The sequence below is a fragment of the Rhinopithecus bieti genome, unplaced genomic scaffold, assembly GCF_001698545.2.
Source record: "Rhinopithecus bieti isolate Rb0 unplaced genomic scaffold, ASM169854v2 scaffold_6710, whole genome shotgun sequence".
Taxonomy (NCBI): domain Eukaryota; kingdom Metazoa; phylum Chordata; class Mammalia; order Primates; family Cercopithecidae; genus Rhinopithecus; species Rhinopithecus bieti.
In genome coordinates, this window is record NW_016805362.1 from 3,421,530 (window position 1) to 3,447,056 (window position 25,527).

At 36.4% G+C, this 25,527-nt stretch overlaps 1 protein-coding gene across 1 annotated transcript in view; it reads left to right on the top strand.

Annotated features, from left to right (window-relative positions):
* STK31 (serine/threonine kinase 31) overlaps positions 1-25,443 on the top strand; it is a 135,558-nt gene extending 110,115 nt beyond the window's left edge. The window contains exons 23-24 of the mRNA XM_017872233.1: positions 11,910-11,978; positions 25,068-25,443. Coding sequence (XP_017727722.1) covers positions 11,910-11,978; positions 25,068-25,295 — 297 coding nt within the window. The 3' untranslated portion in view covers positions 25,296-25,443. The remainder of the gene's footprint in view (positions 1-11,909; positions 11,979-25,067) is intronic.
* The last annotated feature ends 84 nt before the right edge of the window (positions 25,444-25,527 follow it).

A 25,527-nucleotide genomic window follows, 5' to 3' on the forward strand; every position in this document is an offset into this window, starting at 1 on the left:
AATAAATGGTGCTGGGAAAACTGGCGAGCCATATGCAGAAAACTGAAACCCGACCGCTTCCTTACACCTTATACAAAATTAATTGAAGATGGATTAAAGACTTAAACTTAAGACCGAAAACCATAAAAACCCTAGAAGAAAAGCTGGCAATACCATTCAGGACATTGGCATGGGCAAAGACTTCATGACTAAAACACCAAAAGCAATGGCAACAAAAGCCAAAATTGACAAATGGGATCTAATTAAACTAAAGAGCTTCTGCACAGCAAAAGAAACTACCATCAGAGTGAACAGGCAACCTACGGAATGGGAGAAAATTTCTGCAATCTACCCATCTGACAAAGGGCTAATATCCAGAATCTACAAAGAACTTAAAACACATTTACAAAAAGAAAATAACCCCATCAAAAAGTGGGCAAAGGAGATGAACAGACGCTTCTCAAAAGAAGACATTTATGTGGCTAACAAGCATATGCAAAAAAGCTCATCATCACTGGTCATTAGAGAAATGCAAATCAAAACAATGAGATACTATCTCATGCCGCTTAGAATGGCAATCTCTAAAAAGTCAGGAAACAATAGATCTGGAGAGGATGTGGAGAAATAGGAACGCTTTACACTGTTAATGGGAGTGTAAATTAGTCCAACTATTGTGGAAAACAGTGTGGCGATTCCTCAAGCATCTAGAACCAGAAATACCATTTGACACAGTACTCCCATTATTGGGTATGTACCCAAAGGATTGTAAATCATTCTACTATAAGGACACATGCCCATGTATGTTTACTGCAGCACTGTTCACAATAGCAAGACTTGGAACCAACCTAGATGCCCATCAGTGATAGACTGGATAAAGAAAATGTGACACATATACACCATGGAATACTGTGCAGCTGTAAAAAAATGATGAGTTCATGTCCTTTGCAGGGACATGGATGAAGCTGGAAGCCATCATTCTCGGCAAACTAACACAGGAACAGAAAAATACCACATGTTCTCAGTCATAAGTGAGTGTTGAACAATGAGCACGCATGGACACAGGGAGGGGGACATCACACACTGGGGCTTGTTGTGGGGTGGGGGACTAGGGGAGGGATAGCATTAGGAGAAATCCCTAACGTAGATGATGGTTTGATGGGTGCAGCAAACCACCATGGCCCTTGTATACCTATGTAACAAGCCTGCATGTTCTTAACGTGTATCAGAACTTAAAAGTATTAAAGAAAAAATAGAAAAAAAAGTAAAAATAATAAAAAGAATGTCATATTAGTGGTATCATACCGTATATAATTTTGTGAGTCTAGCTTCTTTCATTCAGCATGTGAATCATCCTTTGTGATTCATTCAAGTTGTTTAATGTAGTTTTTCCCTTTTTGTTTCTGAGTAGTGCTCTGTTGTATGTACATATCAAATTTATTTGTTCACCTGTGGCAGAATATGTGCATTATTTCCAGTGTTTAGCTATTGCAAATAAAGCTACTGTGAACATGTGTGTATAGGTTTTTATGTGAACACAAGTTTTTGTTTCTCTATGGTAATTACCCAGGAGTGAAATTGCTGGCTCAGATTTTAATTGTATGTATTCTTCTATAAGGACCTGCCAAATTATTTCCAGAGTGGCTGTACTATTTTTCATTTTCACCTGCAATATATGAAAGTTTCAGTTGTTCAGCATCATTATAGGCACCTGGTATTGTCATTAGCTCCTATTTTAGCCATTCTTATAGGTGTGTAGTAGTGTTTCATTGTGGTTTTAATTTCTCTAATGGATAATGATGTTGAGCATCTTTTAGTTTGTTTCTTATTGGCTTTCTGTATTTTCTTTGGTGAAGTGTCTAAGTCTTTTGCCTGTATTTTAATTGGATTTTTGTTTTCTTGCTTTTGAGTTTTGGGCATTCACAAATATGTTCTAGATTCAAGTCCTTTATCAGATGTCATTTGCAATAATTTTTTCTGGCCTTCAGCTCTCCTTTTTATTTTCTTGTCAGTGTCTTTTGCAGAGAAAATGGTTTTAATTTTGAAGTTTAATTTATTATTGTTTTCCTTTTATGTATCATGCTTTTAGTGGTGTGTATAAGAACTCTTCACATAACCCAAAGCCTGGAATATTTTTGCTTATATTTTCTTCTAAAAGCTCTATAGTTGTATGGTTTATATTTAGAGCTAAGATCTCTTTGGATGTAATTTTTGTGTAAGGTGGGAGGTTTATGTCAGGGTTCATGTTTTTGCATACGAATGTCCAATTTTATGACACATTTTGTTTAAAAGACTGTTACTCTGTTGAATTGTCTTTGTATCTTTGTCAGAAATAAATTGGCCATTTTTGCATGAGTCTATTTCTGGACTCTCTTTTCTGTTGATTTGTGTGTCTATCTGTTTACCAATATCATGCTGTTGTCACTGAATTACTAAAGTCCTACAACTAGGTCTCAGTCATAGTGAGTCTGAACTTCTGGACTGTGAACTTCACAAGCGCTTCTCAGTCCACCCTCCCACCTCAAGTAGGACAGAATGGCTAGAGTAGCTGGAATAGGGTATTTCCCTTCTCTCCTGTGGAAGGCTAGAAGGGGCTGGGACTTTAGTATTTTGTATTTTGTATTTTGTATTCTGGTAGAGAATTTGTATTTTGTATTTTGGTAGAGATGGGGTTTCACCATCTTGCTGAGGCTGGTCTCGAACTCCCGAGCTCAGGCAATTCACCTGCCTCAGCCTCCCGAAGTGTTAGGATTACAGGTGTGAGCCACCGTGCCCAGCCCCATTTCTCCTTTTTAAAACGTTTTATTTCTATGCGTGAATAGCTTTAATAAAGACGTTACATTTTATTTTTTTTTAACAGAGTGTGGCCAAACATACTTGTTTTTATTTTTTATTTTTTTATTTTTTTGGAGATGCGGTTTTGCTCTGTCACCTGGGCTGGAGTGCAGTGGCACTATACAGCTCATTGCAGCTTCAATCTCTTGGGCTCAAGTGATCCTCCTGCATCAGCCCCCTCAGTAGCTGGGACTACAGGCTATATCACCACTCCTGATTCACTTTTGAATTTTTTTGTATAAAGACGGGGTTTCACCATGTTGCCCAGCTTGGTCTCAGACTCCTGGGCTCAAGCAGTTCGTCTACCTTTGTCTGCCAAAGGGCTGGGACTACAGACATGAGCCACTGTGCCTAGCTCATATTTGTTAATTTAAGGACATTATTATGTCTATTTATAACATGGTGGTAACATCCTCCCTTGGCAAGAGCACATAGAACATGTTTGGAACTAAGTGCTTTAGAAAGTTTTATCTCATTATACCCTCCTAACAAGCACGTGAGGGAGTACGTTATTATCCGAAGTATAGATATGAGAATTTTGTGTGTCAGAGAGGAAGTACCTGATTGATGTCCCATTTCAGAATTTTAGTGTCTTTAGACTCCATGCAAGACCACCTTCTGCCTTCACATCACATATTATTAAGCCTTAAGGACAGTCTTCACTGAAGCCAATGATGAACAATCGATGAAGGGAACCCAGGGCTTGGAAATAAGTTACCGGTAACTGTCATGGCATTGACCACTATGAAGTCCCTTGTATCATACTATTCCCCTTTTAGGCATCTTTAGACTTGGCTCCTATGGGCTGTTTTTTAAGAAGTTCTCTGCTTACAAAGTCTTTCATGGATGTATTTAATACTTTTGTTTGGAATACAGGTGCACTTTTCACACATGACGCCTGGTTTTCATGCTTAATCCAAAAATAAGAGACAATGGGAAAGTAGTATTCCATATGCTGTCCTTTCTTGAGGACCAGCTCATGTGACTTGTGGTGAGCTCCCCCATCTTCTTTGAACCTTAGTAGTGCCTCTCAGGAATATGCTAACTAAGATAAATTGTGAGAAAGGAACATGGGTAGCAGCCCCCTCAAATCTAGAGGTTTTATGATTCTAACATCATAATCAAGCAGACTGGGGAATATAACTCATTTTTGTAGAATTAGATGTAGGAGGATTAAGAGACACATGCTAGATGGACTCACTAATCTCTCTAGTGCCCTTCCCTGTATAGGAATTTCATGTATTAGTATTTCTGGAACTGCTTTGAGAGCCAATCAAGAACCTTAGAGCCAATCAAGAAACTTAGACTGGTCATTCCTTTCTTATGAGATCCTAATGCAGAGAACTTGGAGAAGGTTCACCTTTCAAGGTTTCTTTTGTTTTGTTTTGTGTTGTGTGTGTGTTTTTTTTAAGATAGTCTATTTACGTATATTTTATTCTTTTTAAAATTTCTGATGTGTTAGCATTTCTCCTTTTATCATTTTTATCTTAATAACTTCTTTTGGCCATTCTTTCAAGGTAAGTCTACTGGTGACAAATTTTTAGTTTCCTTTATCTGAGAGCATCTTGATTTCACCTTTATTTCTGAAGAATAGTTTCATTGGGAATAGAATTCTGGATTGGTAGTTCTTTTTCTTTTAGCATTTGGAAAATATTGTGCTACCTTCTTTAGGTGTCCATGGTTTCTGATGAGAAATTCACTGTTATTTGAATCATTTCTTTTAGAGGTAATGTTACATTTCTCTCTAACCAGTTTCAAGATTTTTCTTTTCTTTGGTTTTAAGTTTGATTATGGTATGTAGTGGCTTGTGTTTCTTTAAGTTTATTCTGTTTGAGGTTTTCTCAGCTTCTTCAGCCTGTGGGTTTATGTTTTTCAACAAATGTGGGAAGTTCAGCAATTATTTACTCAAATGCATTTTAGGCCCACACCCTTTCTCCTCTTCTTCTAGGACTCTGATTATACAAATTTTCTATATTTTGTAATTGTCTCACAGGTTCTCGGGGCTCTGTTTATCTGGGTTTTTTTTTGTTTGTTTGTTTTGTAATGATGGTTGTTCAAATGGGATTTTTTTTATTTTTTCGTCTTTAGATTCATCAGTGCTTTCCTGTCATATTTATTCTACCATTCAGTCCACCTAATGAGTTTTAAAATTTTTGATTACTGTTTTTCTGTTATAAAATTTCCAATTGATTCTTCTTTATATCTTCTGTCTTCTGTTTCTTTGCTTTCTATTTTAAAAATTTAAGTGTGTTTGTAGTTGCTCTAAGCAGCATTTTTATGATGGCTGTTTTAAAATCCTTCTCAGATAATCACAACGTCTGCTTTATTTTGGTGTCCGTTGGTTGTCTTTTTCTCAGTCAAGTTGAGATTATTCTGGTTCTTGATATAAAGTGATTTTTTATTGTACCGTGAACATTTGGGTTATTATGTTGTGAGACTATGAATCCTTTTTAATCTTTATCTTTTTTTGCAGGCAGCCACCCTGTTTAGGTATAGTATGCAGTTCCAGATGGGGTTAGATATTTAGTTCCCTACTGGGCTCTGCTGACATCACCCCAGCAAAAGTGAAATGCCCAATTGTACTGCCTTACCTCTCCTTGCTGCTGACAGATGGGAGTGTAAATTCACCGCTTCATTGAGTCCTTTTGACACCAGGAGACCAGGAGGAGCAAAGTGTTAGCTATAACTGTTTCACCACCACCTTATTCCACCTTCTTGCACCTTGTTGCTACCTGGTGAGAGTGGAAGTTTTACTTCCCAGTGGGTCCTGCCAGCACCATGGGGAGTGGGCAGTGAAAAACTGAATGCTGACTCGTGCTACTTAACACTGCTTTGTTACACTTTTTTTTTGCTGCTGGGTGGGAGTGGAAGTAAGCCCTGTCCTGAGTCCCACTGACAGTACCCCAGACTGTAGAGTGCCAGCTAGTGCTGTTTCTCACTACTGTCTTCTGCCTCTGTCGATGGGTGGAAGTAGAAGTTCAGTTCCCTGTTTAGCTTCATGGATACCATGCTAGTGGAGGAAACAAAGGGATGACTTCTCATGATTTGCTGCTGCTGGGTGGGGCTGAAAGTCCAGCTCCTCACTCAGCACTACTAATACTATGGGTGGGATAGGGGGCAGTTTTTCGTTTGGTGCGTGACTGGAATAAGGTGTATTACCTATTACAGCTTTCTGTTCTGCTAGATCACCCTATTCCCAGTCCTGTGGCTAGAGGAAGCAGGCTTTTCTTGGAGCTTTTTTTTTTTTTGGTCTGTTTCTGTTGGCATTTCTGGGTGGCAGACTTCTCTAGGACCCCATCAGAGATATAGGGGGGTCAAAAAGAAAGCCCAGGGAACTCACCATTGTATTGTTCCTCAAGTGGCAAGGTCCTAGCTACTTCACCTTCTTCTTTCTACGTTTTCGAGTCTTCCTATGTTTGTTGTATTATATCTAGAGTTGTTTGTTTTTTTAAGAGGAAGGATTGATGTGAAATGTGACTACTCTATCTTGGCTGGAACCCCTTGCATGCTTTTATGCCTTGGGAACTGAATGCTGTTGCATTGCATTACTTTAATTGAGCCATTGGTGCTTTCTTTTGGTTCTTTGACCTCCTCACGGCCAGCTCATTCTCACATTCCCCTCAACAATTACTTTAAACCTTTCATCAAGTCTCCACTTAAATCCTATCCTCAGTCTTCTCAGATGATCTTCTTCTTTTACTGAAAAACCTGAGATCATGTTGTGTGCTTTTCATCAAATTTGAGCACTTCTACTTACAAATTACAGTCATCCCTCAGTATACACAGGGAATTGGTTTCAGGACCCCCACATATGCCAAAATCTGTGCAAAGTCCCACAGTCAGTTTTGTGGAACCTGCTAATATGAAAAGTGGACCTTTTATATGTGCAGGCTTTATGTCTCATTAATAGTGTATTTTTCCATCCATGTTTGGTTGAAAAAAATCTGCATATAAGTGGACCAACACAGTTCAAATCTACATTGTTCAAGGGACAACTGTAGTTATCTGTTTACCCAGTCTTCTATCTTTGCCTCCTATTTCAGAGAATTAAAGTGCTCCTTCTCCAGTGCAAGTAATTCAGTAATGTAACATACAATATGGGTTTGTAACCTTGGAGCAGTAGGCTACACTGTATAGCCTAGGTGTGTGGTAGGATATACCATCTAGGTTTGTGTAAGTACATTTGTTACGATGTTCACACAAGGATGAAATTGCTTCATGATGCATTTCTGAGAGTGTATTCCTGTTGTTAAACAACACATGACTGTTGTTTTGTCAGTTACTGAGAGTTGAAGTCCCTGGCTATAATTGTAGACTTGCCTATTTCTCCTTTCCACTCTACCTTGTATTTTAAGGTCATCTTGTATAATATACACATATTTAGGATTGTTATGTCCTCTTAGTAGATTGATACTTTTATCATTATGTAATATCCTTATGTTTCTGTACTGATTTTCTTTGCTCTAATGTCTACTTTGTCTGATATTAATACAGCCATTCTTGTGTTTCAACATTAATGTTTGCAAGGTGTATCTTCTGCCTTTCGTTTACTCCAAAGGTACCTACATTGTTGAATTTGGAGTAAGTTTCTTGTAAATAACACATGGTTGCATTGTGTTTTTTATCTACTCTTGCTAATCTCTGCCTTTTAATTGGGGTTTTTAGACCATGTACATTTAGGGTAATTATTGATATTTTAGGGCCTAAGTCTACTGTTGTATTATTGGTTTTGTTTCCTATTTCTTTTTTCTTTTTCTTTTTTTCCCTTCCTGTGGGATACTTGAAAAAATTTTAAAAGTCCATCTTGATATATATATAGTGCTTATATATAAAACTATATATATGGTGTGTATATAATATATTATGTATAGATATGTATGTGGTGGGTTTGTTTTAGTTTAAATGTATTTTATTTTTAGACAGTCTACAATGTGTCTTTTTTTTTTTTTAAACAACACCTCTACTCCAGATAAACATGGTCAAAATAAATGAAAAACTCAAGATGATATTATTCCCATTTGTCTAAAGGCTGGGTGTTGTGTGGATGATAAGCAGTTGCCATTTTTGATGACAGGTGATAGATCCAAAGTAATTGCCAGATTTGTTAATGTTTTTACCATTTCTAAATCATCCATAAAGAAAATCACATATAGGGTCACATCATCCTTACAGTAGTTTAGCAGAGCAACCATGCCATCTAGATTCATGTTTTCACCAGTAAAGGACTGGTAGTTTTTGAAATTAGCAAGCATGTGCTTGATTTGTTCTGCAGCTTCTGCCATAAAAAGTTTTATTCTTTCTGGTCTTCATTCTTCAAGTTTGCCTTTGATTGATTTAATGTAATCTTTCATATACATCTTGTAAGCTTTTATGAGGCTAGCTTGCTGCAAGTGATGGTTCATGACAGTATCAATACCAGTGATTACTGAGCTTTCAGTACCTTCACCCTTGGGTCCTTCAGTAGAGGGATTTCCACCAATGAGCAAGTCATCAGTATTACCCTCTGTCTTACTGACCATCTTCCTCTCCCCCTCCAGGCACAGCCTGTTTGCAGTATCTCAGATCTTGTAATTGTCAGAGATAATCATGATGGGGGCTGGAGGTAGATGATAGCAGTGCTAGCTTATAGCAGAAGCCTGGAGCTTGGAGCAAGTATGGTGCAGTTGGAGAGGCACTTCAGGGAGTAGGAAGCACCCAGAAAAGTATATTGTGTTTTTGAGTGTATTGCCTCTTATAGTTTCCCTAGTGGTTGGTTTGGGTATTACAATATACATATGTGGCTTATTACATTCTAGTGATGTCAGCATTTCACCACTTTGAGTGAAAGAAGTATAGAAACCTCACTTCCTTTGAGGTTCCTTTATTTTCCCCACTTTTAAATATCATTGTCTTGAGTGTCAGATGGTGGTGTAATTTTGGTTTGAATCATAACCTATATGATTAGAAAACTCATGATGAGAAGGATAGTCTGTGGTATTAGTCTTATTTCTGTTTTTTTTTTCCCATTGTTATTTCTTCCTTCCCGATGCTCCAAGACTCCTTTAAAAATTTGTTTTCTTTTTGTTTCAAGTACTTCCTTTAGTCACTCTTTAAGATTGTGCCTAGTGACAAATTCCTTTCGTTTTCCCTTATTTGAGAACATCTTGATTTCACTTTCATTCCTGATGGATAGTTTTACTGGACATAGAATTTATAGTGGTTGAGAGTTATTTTCTTTTAAAAGTTGAAAATGTGCTACTTCTTCTGGTCTCCATAATTTCATATGATAAACTTGTATCATACAAGGTAGTATTTCTTATAGGTAATGTTTTATTTCTCTGTGGTTGCTTTCAAGATTTTTTCTTTGTCTTTAGTTTTCCCTTGCAGCTTTTTTCTTTCTTTTCTTTTTCTTTTTTTTCTATTTGGAGTTTGCACATCTTTAATCTTCTTCAAAATTTGGGAACTTTTCAGCCATTATTTTCTTAAACTTATTTTTTATTTTTAAATGTCTGTAGATTTAGGGACAACAAGTGCAGTTTTGTTACACAAATGTATTGTTTAATGGTGAGGTCTGGGCTTTTAGTGTAATTTTGAACAGTGTACATTGTACCCATTAAGTAATTTCTCATACCCCACCCCTTTCCTACCCTCCCACCTTTTCGAATCTTCAGTGACTTTTATTCGACATTCTGTGTCCGTATGTGCATTTTATTTAGCTCCTACTTATAAGTGAGAAAATGCAGTATTTGGCTTTCGGATTTTGAGTTGTTTCACTTAAGATAATGGCTTCTGATTCATGTTGCTGTTAAAGACATTTTATTTTTTACTGCTGAATATTCTGTTGTATGCATGTGCGTGTACATATGTATGTATGTGTATATGTGTACTTACATACATACACACACACCACAATTTCTTTACTCACTCATCTGTAGCCACTATTTAAAAATATTCCTTTAGCCCCATTATCTTTTTCCTTTTCTTCTGAGACTCTGAAAGTTGGATCTTTTGTTATTGTCTCACAGGTCCTTGAGGCTCTCTGTTCCTTTTTGTTTTTAGCCTGTTTTCTCTCTAATCAGGCTGAGTAAATTGTGTTGAAGTGTTCTGAAGTTCACTGATTTTGTCTTCTGTCATCTCTGTACTTTTCAATTTATTCCATCCAGTTTTAAGATTTTGGTTATTATACTTTGTAGTTCCCTAACTTTCATGCGATTCTTTTTAATAATTTTTTTCTTTGCTGAGATTTCTTTTTATTTACCTTAGAGAAATTATAATTGCTTGTTGAAGCATTTTATGACCATTGCTTCAAAGCTCTTGTCAGGTAATTATGTGATTCATCTTGGTGTTGATTGCAGTTTCTCGTCAAAGTTGTGGTTTTCCTGGTACTTTGTATAACAAATGATTTTTAATTTTATCCTGGACATTTTGGATATTATTTTAGTAGATTCTGGGTCCTCCTGAAAATTTTATTTTAGCAGGCAGTCACCTTGTTTAGGTTTAAACAGAGGTCCTGGACTACTTTTTGAACTGTGGTTTTAACAACAATCTAATTTTTAGAAACTTTTCAGTTATATTTTGATCTGCTTGAGTTGTTGCATACTGCTGGGCCTCCCGTGGTCCCTGCTGATGGTATTTGAGAGAATGAAAGTGACTTTTCAAGACTGAGCTGCCTAGTACTTCTAAATATGGGAATGGAGACTCTGGTCTATGAGATGAAGCTTCTTGAGCTGGGTGCTAGTTGTGGCAGGATCTCTCCTTTCCTATGACAGATGCAGAATACCTCCAGAACCATCCCTTGTTATGATGGGATCCCCCTACTTACGGGCATCAGAGTGTATTTACTGGACCAGCTGCTTGTGGTGTGGTTTCCCTTTGTTGGTGCCTGTGACCTCGTTGATGTCTCAGGTGGTGCTGCTGCTGAGGATGGTGAATGCCTCCCCTGGCTGCTTATTGACAGTGAGGTTTCCAGTTGAACCTTCTTGCTGTTTCTTCTGGCCTCACCTGGTGGTGTTGATGGCAATCCTATTAAGTTCAAGAGAGGAATGAACCTACTTGGGCTGCTTTCTGTTGCAGGCTTTGCAGGCTTAGGAGTTGGGAAACATCAGATCTGGATCCCTTTTTTTTTTTTTTTTCCTTCATTTGGGAGGGTTATAAGACAACCTGTTACTATGTTGTTCCTCTAATCCTAGGGTCTTCCACTAGTTTTTATTCCTTTTTTAAACCTTTCAATGTTTTCCTTTGGTTATATTTTCTGGTATTTTCAGGTTTTATAATTGTACTTAATGGAGAGGAACAGGAAGAGACCAAAAGCCCTTCTGCTCATTTTTTAATTGCAGTGGGTGGAACTTATTTGGATTTGGATTTAAATAAACTAAAAAGGTAAACTAATTTGATATGAGATTACTCAAATTTTGAAAGCTAGGTATTTTATATAAAAGTATTTTTCTTATGATATGATTGTATAAAAATAAGATTGTCTCAGAGATATATACTAAAATGTTTATAGGTGAAATTATGACATGCATAGGATTTGCCTCAAAGATAATATATATGGGTTTGTTCACAGGGTAAGAGTAGTCATTGGCAGATGGTTGTTAAGACTAGGGGATGAATATGTGGGACTCAATACCTTTATGTATGTGAAAAATTCTCCATGGTTTTAAGTTAAATTTAATTAGTTTATTTCTTGCATCCCCCTCATCTCTGAAGCTTTTTTTTTTAAAGTTTAGCTTATATTTCTCGAACACAGGTTAGATATTATGGTAGAAAGAAACTTGCGTGATTTATTTTCTTTCTACCTAATTTTTGAGTATTGGTGAGGCTAACATGATATATAGGCTACCAAGCTTTAACACATTTTCTTATAAGGTGAAGAAATATTAAAGTGTTCATAGTGTGTACATCACCTCTGATCGGTACTTTAGGAGCCCCAGGAACCATTTGGTTGCTTGTGAACAGGTAGTTACAATGAAAGTGATTTTACCCTGTAAGATAGTTAATGTGCTTTCTTTAAGCGAGCTCTTTTCTAGTCACCAGGATCTGAAGTTCCAGAGTTAACTCTTCTATAGATCAGTGTATTAATACATTGGACATTTATTCATTCTTTCTTTCTTTCACAGCTTTCTGTTCAAAATCAGGAGTTTGAGATAAATAAAGATGGAATCCCGAAAGTGGATCAGTTTCATTTGGTATGTGGCCTTTTTGACATTTACTGGTTTGAAACACATACAGTAATATAAACTTAGATATCTGACTGAAAGTGTCCACCAATTTTTCTGAGAATCCAAATTAACATTTGCAATAAATGAAGTATTGGAAAAAATTCAGGTGCCCTACTTACACCACTTAATTACTACACCAGTGTTATTCTGCTGGGTTGTATGTTTGTCACACAGATTATATAAATAATCTAACAATTAGGGAAGAATATTGTTTACTGTGTGTTTCAAGATCATATTAGAGTAAAATAATGTTTTATTATAACTTAGTTTTTTATAAGTACCTAACTATATCTTTGTCATTCACATATGTATTCAGCCAGCATATTTTGAGTAGCTATTTCTGTGACAGGAATTGAACCAGGTCCTAGGATTACAAGGATTGTGGCGTTGAGAATGAAATTAATAATTTAGAAATGTGAACAAGTAAATAATTAACATCTATAAGTTGAGTAATTAGCAAGTACTTTGGGGGTACTCCATTTACCCTGATTTGATTTTTACACATTATATGCTTGTATTAAAATATCTCATGTACTTCATAGTGTACCCATAAAGATTAAAGAAAATGAAGCCCCTAAAAAAAGTACTTTGGGGGAAGCTGAATTTTAGTTCTGCAAAGAAAGGGGCAATTCAGTATGACTACATATAAAGAGGATAAATATGACAGCAGATGAGTCTATAAGAGTATAATGATAAGGCTCTGGAAGTTCTTATGCTATTTTGAGTTAGGATTACAGTGAAAGAATACATATAATTTTGTTAAACTCAGTAGTTCCTTATCTGACTACAGAAATATTGTACAATACCTTCTAGTGTCCCATGAAATCATTTTAAAAAAACACATCTTAGAGGTATATTAAGGAGCTTTGCCACACTTCTTGGGTAGTAGTAAAAAGCATTCCAGACAACTTTTGTAGGATTATAAAACTTCATGTTACACTTCCTGATTATCTCTGTGGAAGGGGATAACAAAGAAGGTTGACTATGGTTTACAGTTTGGAAAAGTCTATGATAAAGATTTCTTGCTGTTAGATAGAAAAATACCAGAAATGCTGCATTAGAGGTTACAGATTCACCAAAAGTGCACATCCAGAACCCTTGCTCTTTCAGGTTTGATAGAAAAATTACCTTGTACCAAGTTATCCTGAAATTTAGCTCAAACTTAAAACTTATATTACAATTTCATGAGTCAGGAATCTGGACACAGCTTATTTGGGATTTCTGCTTCAGTGAATTTAAGGTTGCAGTTAAGATGTTGGCTGGGCTATAGTCATCTTAAAGCTCGAATGGAGATGGCTATGCCTCTAACCTCACATGTTTGTCCATAGGATTCTGTTTCTTTCAGTTTATTAGAATGAGGACCTCAGTTCTTCTCTAGTTGTTGGCCAGAGGTTGCCCTCAATCCTTTGCCCTGTTTCCATCATGGCAGCATGTTTCATTGAAATGTATATGCAGAGAAAGCAGTGGACTCTGTTCACTAAGACAGAAGTGACAGTTTTTCATAACAAAATTGTAAAAGTGATATCCCATAGTTTTTGATAGTATTCTCTCTGTTAGAAGCAATTCTCTAGGTCCAAGAGGAAAGAATTATGTAAAGTTATGAATAACAGAAGATTGGGGTCTTGGGGCAATCTTAGAAGTCTGCCTACTCTAAGATGTAATCTGGCTGGGCGTGGTGGCTCATGCCTATAATCCCAGCATTTTGGGAAGCCGAGGTGGGCAGATCAACTGAGGTCAGGAGTTCAGGACCATCCTGCCCAACATAGTAAAACCCTGTCTGTACTAAAAATACAAAAAAATTAGCTGGGCGTGGTGGCAGGTGCCTGTAGTCCCAGCTACTTGGGAATCTGAGGCAGGAGAATCACTTGAACCTGGGAGGCAGAGATTGCAGTGAGCCGAGATTGTGCCACTGCATTCCAGCCTGGGTGACAGAATGAGACTTTGTCTCAAAAACATAAAAAATAAATAAAAATAATAATAATCTGCAAATAATCATGCCTTGCTAGGCATGGCTGCTAGGTATATGTATAATTGTATAATAAAAGTGAATGTAAATACACAGTCCCTGTTTAATGTGGGTAGCTACTCATGGATTCAAGGATTGTAGCATTTAAAATGAAATTAATAATTTAGAAATTTGAACAAGCAAGATTTATAAATTGAGTAATAAACAAGTCCAAATTATAAGAATCTTGACTTGTATAGTATTTGCTTCTGTGATCTGAGTCAGTTATTAGTGCTGGGAATGGGATTACCTTTATCTACATTTTGTGATCACACATAGCTGCAAAACAAGTCAAGGCTCTGTAGTCAGTACATTACAGATACCATACCACAAACGGAGAAGAATATAAATTCGTGGAACCATGTAGTTGAGAGAGTTATTAGAGGATAATTAATATACCATTCCCATCCTTCAGAATCCCTCCAGTAATACCCCCAACAGATGGCCCTCAGCCTCTGCTTAAGTACAATAATGCCGATTTTGGTAGTTTGTGTCTAAAAGTTGGTCTATTCCATTTAAGTTATCTAGCTTGTTGGCATACAGTTGTACATATTTTCTTTTTATTTATTTATTTATTTTTTATTATTATACTTTAAGTTCTAGGGTACATGTGCATAACGTGCAGGTTTGTTACATATGTATACTTGTGCCATGTTGGTGTGCTGTACCCATCAACTCGTCAGCACCCATCAATTCATCATTTATATCANTTGTGAATAGTGCCGCAATAAAGATACGTGTGCATGTGTCTTTACAGCATCATGATTTATAATCCTTTGGGTATATGTCCAGTGATGGGATGCCTGGGTCAAATGGTATTTCTAGTTCTAGATCCTTGAGGAATCGCCACACTATCTTACACAATGGTTGAACTAGTTTCCCACCAATAGTGTAAAAGCATTCCTAAGAATCTTGACTTGTATAGTATTTGCTTCTGTGATCTGAGTTAGTTATTAGTGCTGGCAATGGGATTACCTTTATCTACATTTTGTGATCACACATAGCTGCAAAACAAGTCAAGGCTCTGTAGTCAGCACATTACAGATACCATACCACAAACGGAGAAGGATATAAATTCATGGAACCATGTAGTTGAGAGAGTTAGTAGAGGATAATTAATACACCATTCCCATCCCTCAGAATCCCTCCAGTAATACTGCCAACAGATGGCCCTCAGCCTCTGCTTAAGTACAATAATGCCGATTTTGGTAGTTTGTGTCTAAAAGTTGGTCTATTCCATTTAAGTTATCTAGCTTGTTGGCATACAGTTGTACATATTTTCTCTATAATTCTTTTTATCTCTCTAAGTTCAGTAGTGTCCCATATTTCATTTCAGATTCTAGCAGTTTCAGTCTTCTCTCTTTTTTTCTTGGTTAGTCCTAGTAAGTTTTGTCCAGTTTGTACATTTTTAATACCTAGCTTTTGGTTTTATTGATTTTTCTCTCTTGTTTTTCTGTTGTCTATTTTCTTTCTAATCTTTATTATTTCTGTCCTTCTGCTTGCTTTAGGTTTAGTTTACAACATATGTTATGCAGTTATCACACCTTATAAAATTAACAAATTGTAATATTGTATTTAAATTTCCCTAATTGTCTTAAATATATTTTTAAATGATTGCTTTTTTCAAATTAGTATGTCAACAAGTTCTACCTGTATTGGGTTAATATATCTCTTAATCTCTCTTGAGCTATAAAGTTCCCCCACAACTCTTTTTCTCCATGCCATGTATTGTGTGAAAAAAACAATTTCATTTTCCATACTTTGGAGCTGGCTGATTGCATCCTTGTGGTATTATTTCATAGTTCTCTTTTCCCCAATTGAAAAAAGTGGTAGATACAGAGGTTAATTAAATTTACATTCAGTTTTTACAGGCAGTATATTTTATGCATGATACTTTGCACATATCATTGTGTCATATGAGGGGGATCGTGGTGTTTGATTGTCACAGTACGATTGATCAGTGTGTTCAGGCAGAAAATTTTATTTGTACAGGGGTATATTTTTAGTTTTTCTATTCCATTGGTTTGTTTATTCATGTTCCAGTGCTGCACTCATTTAACTAAAATAGGCTTTATAGTATCTTTTTAATACTTATAGGGCTTGTTCCTTCTTCACTGCTTTTTTGTTTTGTTTTGTTTAAAAACAAAACAAAAAAACAAAGTCCGAAGACCCAGGCTGGAGTGCAGTGGCACAATTTCAGCTCACTGCAGCCTCTGCCTCCCAGGTTCAAGTGATTCTCGTGCCTCAGCCTCCCAAGTAGCTGGTACTACAGTCATATGCCACCACGCCTGGCTAATTTTTGTATTTTTAGTAGAGATGGGGTTTCATCATTTTGGCCAGGCCCGTCTCGAACTCTTGACCTCAAGTGATCCACCTGCCTCAGCCTCCCAAAGTTCTGGGATTACAAGTGTGAGCCACTGCACCCGGCCCTCATTGCTATTTTTTAAATCAGCTTTCATGGCTATTCTTGGTTGTCATTCTTCTAAAACATCTTTATAATTAACTTGTTTGGTCTCAAGGAAAAAAATTATATTTTTATTGGAATAATGTAAACTTTTTAAGTTAACTTAGGGAAAATTGACCCATTTGTTATGAGACTCATTTTTGTTGAAGACCATAATAAGACTTTTGTTCCTGATCTACTTTTGCGGTTTTCAGGAGCATGTGTTATTTTTCTCATTTGGATTTTGTAATATTTAATTGTTTGCACCTAGGGAAGATAACTATCTTTAAATGTTCTTAAAAACATATTCTGTAGAGTACAGATGTTGGCATTCATTCATTTATCAGATATTTACTGATTGTCTGCTATATTCAGATACTGTGCTACTTTCTGGAGATGAAGTGACAAACTAAAATTTCAAACCTTAAGGATCTTAGAGTGTAATGCAGACACTAGCAGTAAACAGATGAATTTTTTTTTTTTTGAGGCAGTCTTGCTCAGTTGCCGAGGCTGGAATGCAGGGGCATGATCTCAGCCACTGCAGCCTCTGCCTCCCAGGTTGAAGTGATTCTCCTGCTTCAGCCTACTGAGTAGCTGGGATTACTGGCATGTGCCACCATGCCCAGCTAATTTTTGTATTTTTGGTAGAGACAGAGTTTTGCCATGTTGACCAGGCTGGTATTAAACTCCTGGCCTCAATGATCCACCCACCTTGGCCTCCCAAAGTGCCCGCCCGGCCAGCAGTAAACAGATTATTTTTATTCAATGTGATATGTGCTTTGGTTGGAGTAATCATAAGAAGCAAATAAAAGGTATACCAAGATGTCTTTGCAGGTGGAAATAATGGAACAGCAACATTACGGGATTATTTACATGTTCTAATACAAATAATGTCCTTTGAAATAGAGGGATATAATAAATTCTGGCTCCCACAATGATGGTGATAATGATAGCGGTAGTAGAGGTGATCCTAGAGGGTGATCACTTCAACGCCAAAACCAGAAACAGCTGACTAGATGAAGAAGTTTACCCTTCCAGACAGAGAAGCTTCTGTGTGACATTTTAATAGTGTCAAATTCTGATCAGTATCCTGTTCAAACAGGGAGAAAGGAAGTAATAAAATTTATTTGTTCTCATTTCACTTGTTTTTGAGAGATTTCAGCTATGATTTTTTTCCTTTTACATTTTTTTGCCATAATTCAATTCCAGTGTTTCAGTACTGGAGGCATTCCATTTTACTAAAAAAGTACAGTCATCCCTCTGTATACATAGAAGTTTGGTACAGATAAAATCCACCCATACCCATGTCCTGCAGTTGGCCCAGTGGAACCTATGCATATGAAAAATCAGCCCTTTGTATCTGTGGGTGTTGAGTCCTGAGAATACTGTGTTTTTGATCTGTTTGCTTGCAGATGTAGAAACCGCAGATAGGGAGGGTTGACTGTACTTATTTCATATTGATACATAATATTTGTACATATTTATGGGGTATATGTGATATTTTGTAACTTGTATGGAATGTGTTAATGACAAAGTCCGTATTTAGGGTATTCATTATCCTGATTATTTATTATTTCTATGTTTTGGGAACATACCAAGTCCTCTCTTCTGGCTATTTTGAAATATTTAATACATAGTTAAATGGAGTCACCCTACTCTGCTATCAATCACTAGTATTTATTTCTTCTATCAACCTGGTTGTTTGTACCCATTAAACAACTCTCTTCATCCCCTTCCATGTCACCCACATTCTCTTAGTCTCTGGTATTTGTCATTCAACTCTACCTTATGAGATCAACTTTTATAGCTCTGACATATGAGTGACAATATTTGATATTTGTCTTTCTATGCCTGGATTAGTTCACTTTACAGAATGATTGTTCCATCCTTGTTGCTGAAAATGACAGAATTTAATTCCTTTTTTATGGTTGAATAGTATTCCACATTTTCTTTATATTTCTTTGATAGTGTACCAGATTGTCTTTATCCATTTGTCCATTGATGGACACTTAGGTTTGAGTCCTTACCTTTGTAATTGTGAGTACTGCTGCAATAAACGTTGAGGTGCAGGTTTCATATACTGATTTCCTTTTTATTTTGATAACTATCAAGTAGTGGGATTATTAGATTGTATGATAGTTCCATTTTTAGTTTTTTGAAAAATATTTATACTATTTTCCATAGTGGCTATACTAATTTACATTTCCACTAACAATGTATAACAGTTTTCTGTTCTCCACATCTTTGTGGAGATTTTTCAAAATAGTATTTTGCTATTTTTTGTCATTTTTTAAAATAGTGGCATTCTAGCTGATGTAAAATGATACCTCATTGTGGTTTTGATTTGCATTTCCCTGATGATTAGTGATATTGAGCATTTTTCATATACTTGGTCATTTGTATACCTTCTTTTGAGAAATGTCTATTTATGTCCTTTGCCTACTTTTTAATGGGATTGTTTTCCCTGTTGAGTTTCTTGTATATTCTGGATATTAGTGTTGGATGAATAGTTTGCAAATATTTCCTTCCATTCAACAAATTGTTTCTTCACTCTGTTGATTATTTCCTTTGCTGTCCAGAAGCATTTTAGTTAAGTATAGTCCCATTTGTCTCTTTTTGTTTTTGTTGCCTGTGCTTTCGAGGTCTTAGCCATAAAAATCTGCCTAGACCAATGTCATGAAGTGTTTCCCGTATGTTTTCTTCTAGTACTTTTATAGTCTTGGGATTTACATTTAAGGCTTTAATCAATCTTGAATTGATTTTTGTATATGGTGAGAGGTGAGGGTCCACTGTTATTCTTTTGCATATGGATATCCAATTTTCCCAGCACCATTTATTGAAGTGGGTGTCTTTTCCCCAGTGTATGTTCTTGGTGCCTTTGTGAGAAATTGGTTGGCTGTAAATATGTGGCTTTATTTCTGGGTTTTCAATTCTATTCTATAGGTGTATGTATCCTTTTCCTATACTAATAAAATGCTGTGTTGGGATTGAAAGATATTTTGAAGTCAGTGTGATGCCTTCACCTTTGTTCTTTTTGCTGATAATTGTTTTGACTATTTGTGCTCTTTTTTAGTTCTACATGAAATTTAGGATTTTTTTCTATTTATGTGAAAAATTACATTGCTATTTTGATAGGGACTGCTTTGAATCTGTAGATTTCTTTGGGTAGTGTGGGCATTTTAACAATACCAATTCTTCTGATCCAAGAGCATGGAATGTCTTTCCATTTGTTAGTGTCCTCTTCAGTTTCCTTCATCAGCGTTTTGTAGTTTTCTTTGGAGAGCTCTTCCACATCCCTGTTTAAATTTCTTCCTAGGTAATATATTTATTTATAGCTATTGTAAATGGGATTACTTTCTTGATGTCCTTCTTAGCTAGTTCCTTACTGGTTTATAGAAATGCTACCGATTTTTACATGTTGATTCTATATCCTGCAGATTTACTAGATTAATCAGATCTAAGGGCTTTTTGGTGGAGTCTTTAGGTTTTTGTAGATAGTTAAGATAGTGTCATCTGCAAAGAGGGACAATTTGACTTGCTCTTTTTCAATTTGGATTCCTTTTATTTTTCTTGTCTGGTTGCTCTGACTAGGACTTCCAGGACTGTGTTGAAGAGAAGTGGTGAAAGTGGAGATCCTTGTCTTGTTCCAGTTCTTTAGAGGAATGTTTTTCTTTTTCTTTTTTTGTTTTTTGTTTTTCATTTTTCTGAGATGGAGTTTCGTTCTTGTTGCCCAGCTGGAGTGCAGTGGCACGGTCTTAGCTCACTGCAGTCTCCGCCTCCTGGGTTCAAGCAATTCTCGTGCCTCAGCCTCCCAAGTAGCTGAAATTACAGGTACCCACCATGATGCCCGGCTAATTTTTTTTTGTTGTTGTTGTTGTTTTTTAGTAGAGACGAGGTTTCACCATGTTGGTCAGGCCAATCTCGAACTCCTGACCTCAGGTGATCTGCCCACCTCGGCCTCCCAAAGTGCTGGGATTACAGGCGTGAGCCACTGCGCTTCGCTAGAGGAATGTTTTTCTTTTCCCCATTTAGTAATGATGTTAGCTGTGGCTTTATTTCACTTAGTTCTGCTCTCGTCTTTATTCTTTCTTTTCTACTAATGTGTATCAGGTCGTTTATTTGAAATCTTACCCCTTTTTTGATACAAGAATTTATTGCTATAAAGTTCTCTTTTCACACTGCTTTTGCTATATCTCATTGGTTTTGTTATGTTGTTTTGATTTTCAGTTGTTCTAAGATATTTTCTTATTCCCTCTTTAATTTCTTCCTTGAACCAGTGATTGTTCCAAGACATTTTCTAATTCCCTCTTTAATTTCTTCCTTGAACCAGTGGTCATTCAGTCGCATGTTGTTTAATTTCCATGTGTTTTTGTTGTTGTTGTTGTTGTTGTTATTGTTTCTTTTTGAGATGGGGGTCTCACTCTGTTGCTCAGGCTGGAGTGCAGTGGCATGATCTCACTTCACTGCAACCTCTGCCTCCTGGGTACAAGCAGTTCTCCTGCCTCAGCCTCCTGAGTAGCTGAAATTACAGGTGTCTGGCACCACACTCATCTAATGTTTGTATTTTTAGTAGAGATGAGATTTTACCATGTTGGCCAGGCTGGTCTCAAACTCCTGACCTTAAGTGATCCACCCAACTCCACCTCCCAAAGTTTTGGGATTACAGGTGTGAGCCACTGTGCCTGGCCAATTTCCATGCGTTTGTATAGTTTTCAGTTTCTCTTGTTGATTTTTAGTTTTCCATTGTGGTCTGAGATGAAANCCATTTTAGTTTTTTGAAAATATTTATACTATTTTCCATAGTGGCTATACTAATTTACATTTCCACTAACAATGTATAACAGTTTTCTGTTCTCCACATTTTGTGGAGATTTTCAAAATAGTATTTTGCTATTTTTTGTCATTTTTTAAAATAGTGGCATTCTAGCTGATGTAAAATGATACCTCATTGTGGTTTTGATTTGCATTTCCCTGATGATTAGTGATATTGAGCATTTTCATATACTTGGTCATTTGTATACCTTCTTTTGAGAAATGTCTATTTATGTCCTTTGCCTACTTTTAATGGGATTGTTTTCCCTGTTGAGTTTCTTGTATATTCTGGATATTAGTGTTGGATGAATAGTTTGCAAATATTTCCTTCCATTCAACAAATTGTTTCTTCACTCTGTTGATTATTTCCTTTGCTATCCAGAAGCATTTTAGTTAAGTATAGTCCCATTTGTCTCTTTTGTTTTGTAGCCTGTGCTTTCGAGGTCTTAGCCATAAAATCTGCCTAGACCAATGTCATGAAGTGTTTCCCGTATGTTTTCTTCTAGTACTTTTATAGTCTTGGGATTTACATTTAAGGCTTTAATCAATCTTGAATTGATTTTTATATATGGTGAGAGGTGAGGGTCCACTGTATTCTTTTGCATATGGGTATCCAATTTTCCCAGCACCATTTATTGAAGTGGGTGTCTTTTCCCCAGTGTATGTTCTTGGTGCCTTTGTGAGAAATTGGTTGGCTGTAAATATGTGGCTTTATTTCTGGGTTTTCAATTCTATTCTATAGGTGTATGTATCCTTTTCCTATACTAATAAAATGCTGTGTTGGGATTGAAAGATATTTTGAAGTCAGTGTGATGCCTTCACCTTTGTTCTTTTGCTGATAATTGTTTTGACTATTTGTGCTCTTTTTTAGTTCTACATGAAATTTAGGATTTTTTTCTATTTATGTGAAAATTACATTGCTATTTTGATAGGGACTGCTTTGAATCTGTAGATTTCTTTGGGTAGTGTGGGCATTTTAACAATACCAATTCTTCTGATCCAAGTGCATGGAATGTCTTTCCATTTGTTAGTGTCCTCTTCAGTTTCTTTCATCAGCGTTTTGTAGTTTTCTTTGGAGAGCTCTTCCACATCCCTGTTTAAATTTCTTCCTAGGTAATATATTTATTTATAGCTATTGTAAATGGGATTACTTTCTTGATGTCCTTCTTAGCTAGTTCCTTATTAGTTCATAGAAGTGCTACCAATTTTTACATGTTGATTCTATATCCTGCAGATTTACTAGATTAATCAGATCTAAGGGCTTTTTGGTGGAGTCTTTAGGTTTTGTAGATAGTTAAGATAGTGTCATCTGCAAAGAGGGACAATTTGACTTGCTCTTTTCAATTTGGATTCCTTTTATTTTCTTGTCTGGTTGCTCTGACTAGGACTTCCAGGACTGTGTTGAAGAGAAGTGGTGAAAGTGGAGATCCTTGTCTTGTTCCAGTTCTTTAGAGGAAGTTTTTCTTTTTTTGTTTTTTGTTTTTCATTTTTTTGAGATGGAGTTTCGTTCTTGTTGCCCAGCTGGAGTGCAGTGGCACGGTCTTAGCTCACTGCAGTCTCCGCCTCCTGGGTTCAAGCAATTCTCGTGCCTCAGCCTCCCAAGTAGCTGAAATTACAGGTACCCACCATGATGCCCGGCTAATTTTTTTTGTTGTTGTTGTTGTTTTTTAGTAGAGACGAGGTTTCACCATGTTGGTCAGGCCAATCTCGAACTTCTGACCTCAGGTGATGTGCCCACCTCCGCCTCCCAAAGTGCTGGGATTATAGGCGTGAGCCACTGTGCTTCGCTAGAAGAATGTTTTCTTTTCCCCATTTAGTAATGATGTTAGCTGTGGCTTTATTTCACTTAGTTCTGCTCTCATCTTTATTCTTTCTTTTCTACTAATGTGTATCAGGTCGTTTATTTGAAATCTTACTCTTTTTTGATACAAGAATTTATTGCTATAAAGTTCTCTTTTCACACTGCTTTTGCTATATCTCATCGGTTTTGTTATGTTGTTTTGATTTTCAGTTGTTCTAAGATATTTTCTTATTCCCTCTTTAATTTCTTCCTTGAACCAGTGATTGTTCCAAGACATTTTCTAATTCCCTCTTTAATTTCTTCCTTGAACCAGTGGTCATTCAGTCGCATGTTGTTTAATTTCCATGTGTTTTGTTGTTGTTGTTGTTGTTGTTATTGTTTCTTTTGAGATGGGGTCTCACTCTGTTGCTCAGGCTGGAGTGCAGTGGCATGATCTCACTTCACTGCAACCTCTGCCTCCTGGGTACAAGCAGTTCTCCTGCCTCAGCCTCGTGAGTAGCTGAAATTACAGGTGTCTGCCACCACACTCATCTAATGTTTGTATTTTAGTAGAGATGAGATTTTACCATGTTGGCCAGGCTGGTCTCAAACTCCTGACCTTAAGTGATCCACCCACCTCCACCTCCCAAAGTTTTGGGATTACAGGTGTGAGCCACTGTGCCTGGCCAATTTCCATGCGTTTGTATAGTTTTTAGTTTCTCTTGTTGATTTTTAGTTTTCCATTGTGGTCTGAGATGAAACTGGATATGATTTTAATTTTAAAACATTTTTTGAGCTTTGTTTTGTGGCTTAAGATATGGTCTATCCCTAGAGAATGTTCCATATGCTCATGAGAAGTATGTATATTTTGTTGCTGTTGGGTAAAGTATTCTGTAAATATGTTAGGTTAATTTGGTTTTTAAGTGCAGTGTAAAATCTGTTTTTTTAAAAAAATTAATTTTGTCTCTAGATGATCTGTCTAGTGGTGAGAATTGGGTGGAGTCTGTTTCTCCCTTTAGAGCTAATAATATTTGGTTTATGTATCTGGGTGCTCTGTTGTTGGATCCATGTGTATGTTTAGAATTGTTATATTCTCTTGCTGAATTGATCTCTTTATTATTATATAGTGACCTTGTTTGTCACTTTTTGCTCTTTTTGACTTAAAGTCTGTCTTACCTGATACAAGTATAGCTACACCTGCTTGCTTTTGGTTTCCTTTTGTATAGAACATCTTTTGGCAGCATATAATTGGGTCATTAAAAAAAATCCTTTCAACCAGTTTATATCTTTTAAGTGGAACGTTTAACTGGTTTACATTCAAGGCTGTTATTGATACATGCATGAGGGTTAATTTCTGTCATTGTATTAATTGATTCTGGTTGTTTTGTGTATCTTTTGTTTCTTACTTTCTTACTCATCGTGGTTTGCTGGTTTTCTGTAGTGGTAATACTTGAATTCTTTCTCTTCTTTATTTGTGTGTTTGTTTTACCAGTGGAGTTTATATGTGTTTTGTAATGGTAGATATTGTTCTTCCACTTCCAAGTATACAACTCTCTTAATAGAGATGAGATTTCACCATGTTGGCCAGGCTAGTCTTGAACTCCTGACCTTAGGTGATTCCCCCCACCATGGCCTCCCAAAGTGCTGAGATTATAGGCATAAGCCGCTGTGCCCAGCCAGATGATCTGTTTAAAGGGTGATTATCAGCTCATTATTTTGGTGGTTTTTTTGTTGAGGGGACTACCACATACTTCGTCAGTCATCTTGAAGCGCCTCCTTCCTGACTATATTTATTGAAAAAATAAATCCACTTATTAGTGGACCTACCTGTGCAGTTCAAACTTGTGTTGTTTAAGGGTCAACTATAGTTGAACTTGGTAGGAATCTTTAAAAATCTAAATAGAAAAACTTGATTTTGCCCTGTATCACTGACCAAAAGTATTTGTGAATTGTCCTTCTTCATTACAGATTTGTCCTTTTGTTCCTTTGTTTTGTAACACCTGTTTTTCCTTACAGGATGATAAAGTCAAATCCCTCCTCTGTAGCTTGATATATTATAGAAGTTCAGTGACTGCTGAACAAGTTTTAAATGCTGAATGTTTCTTGATACCAAAGGAGAAATCAGTTCCAAACCCAGAAAAAGATACTGAATATACCCCATATAAAAAGGAAGAAGAAATAAAGATGGAGAACTTGGATAAATGTATGAAGACAAGAAATGGTGAAGCCAACTTTGATTGTTAAATTATTATTTTGTTATTGTTGCAGATGTTCTTTTTAAAAACTTTGTTTGGTTTGGTTGATACACAGAAATATCTAGAAATGTTCTGGGACTAGTTGGGTTGTATCTTTAGTATTCAGGTTGTGAAAAATAAAGATGTTTGGCTATGCACAAAATAGTTTTTATGCTTTGAACTGTAGTTGGAGTTTGATATGGTTTGGCTGTGTCCCCACCAAAATTTCATTTTGAATTGTA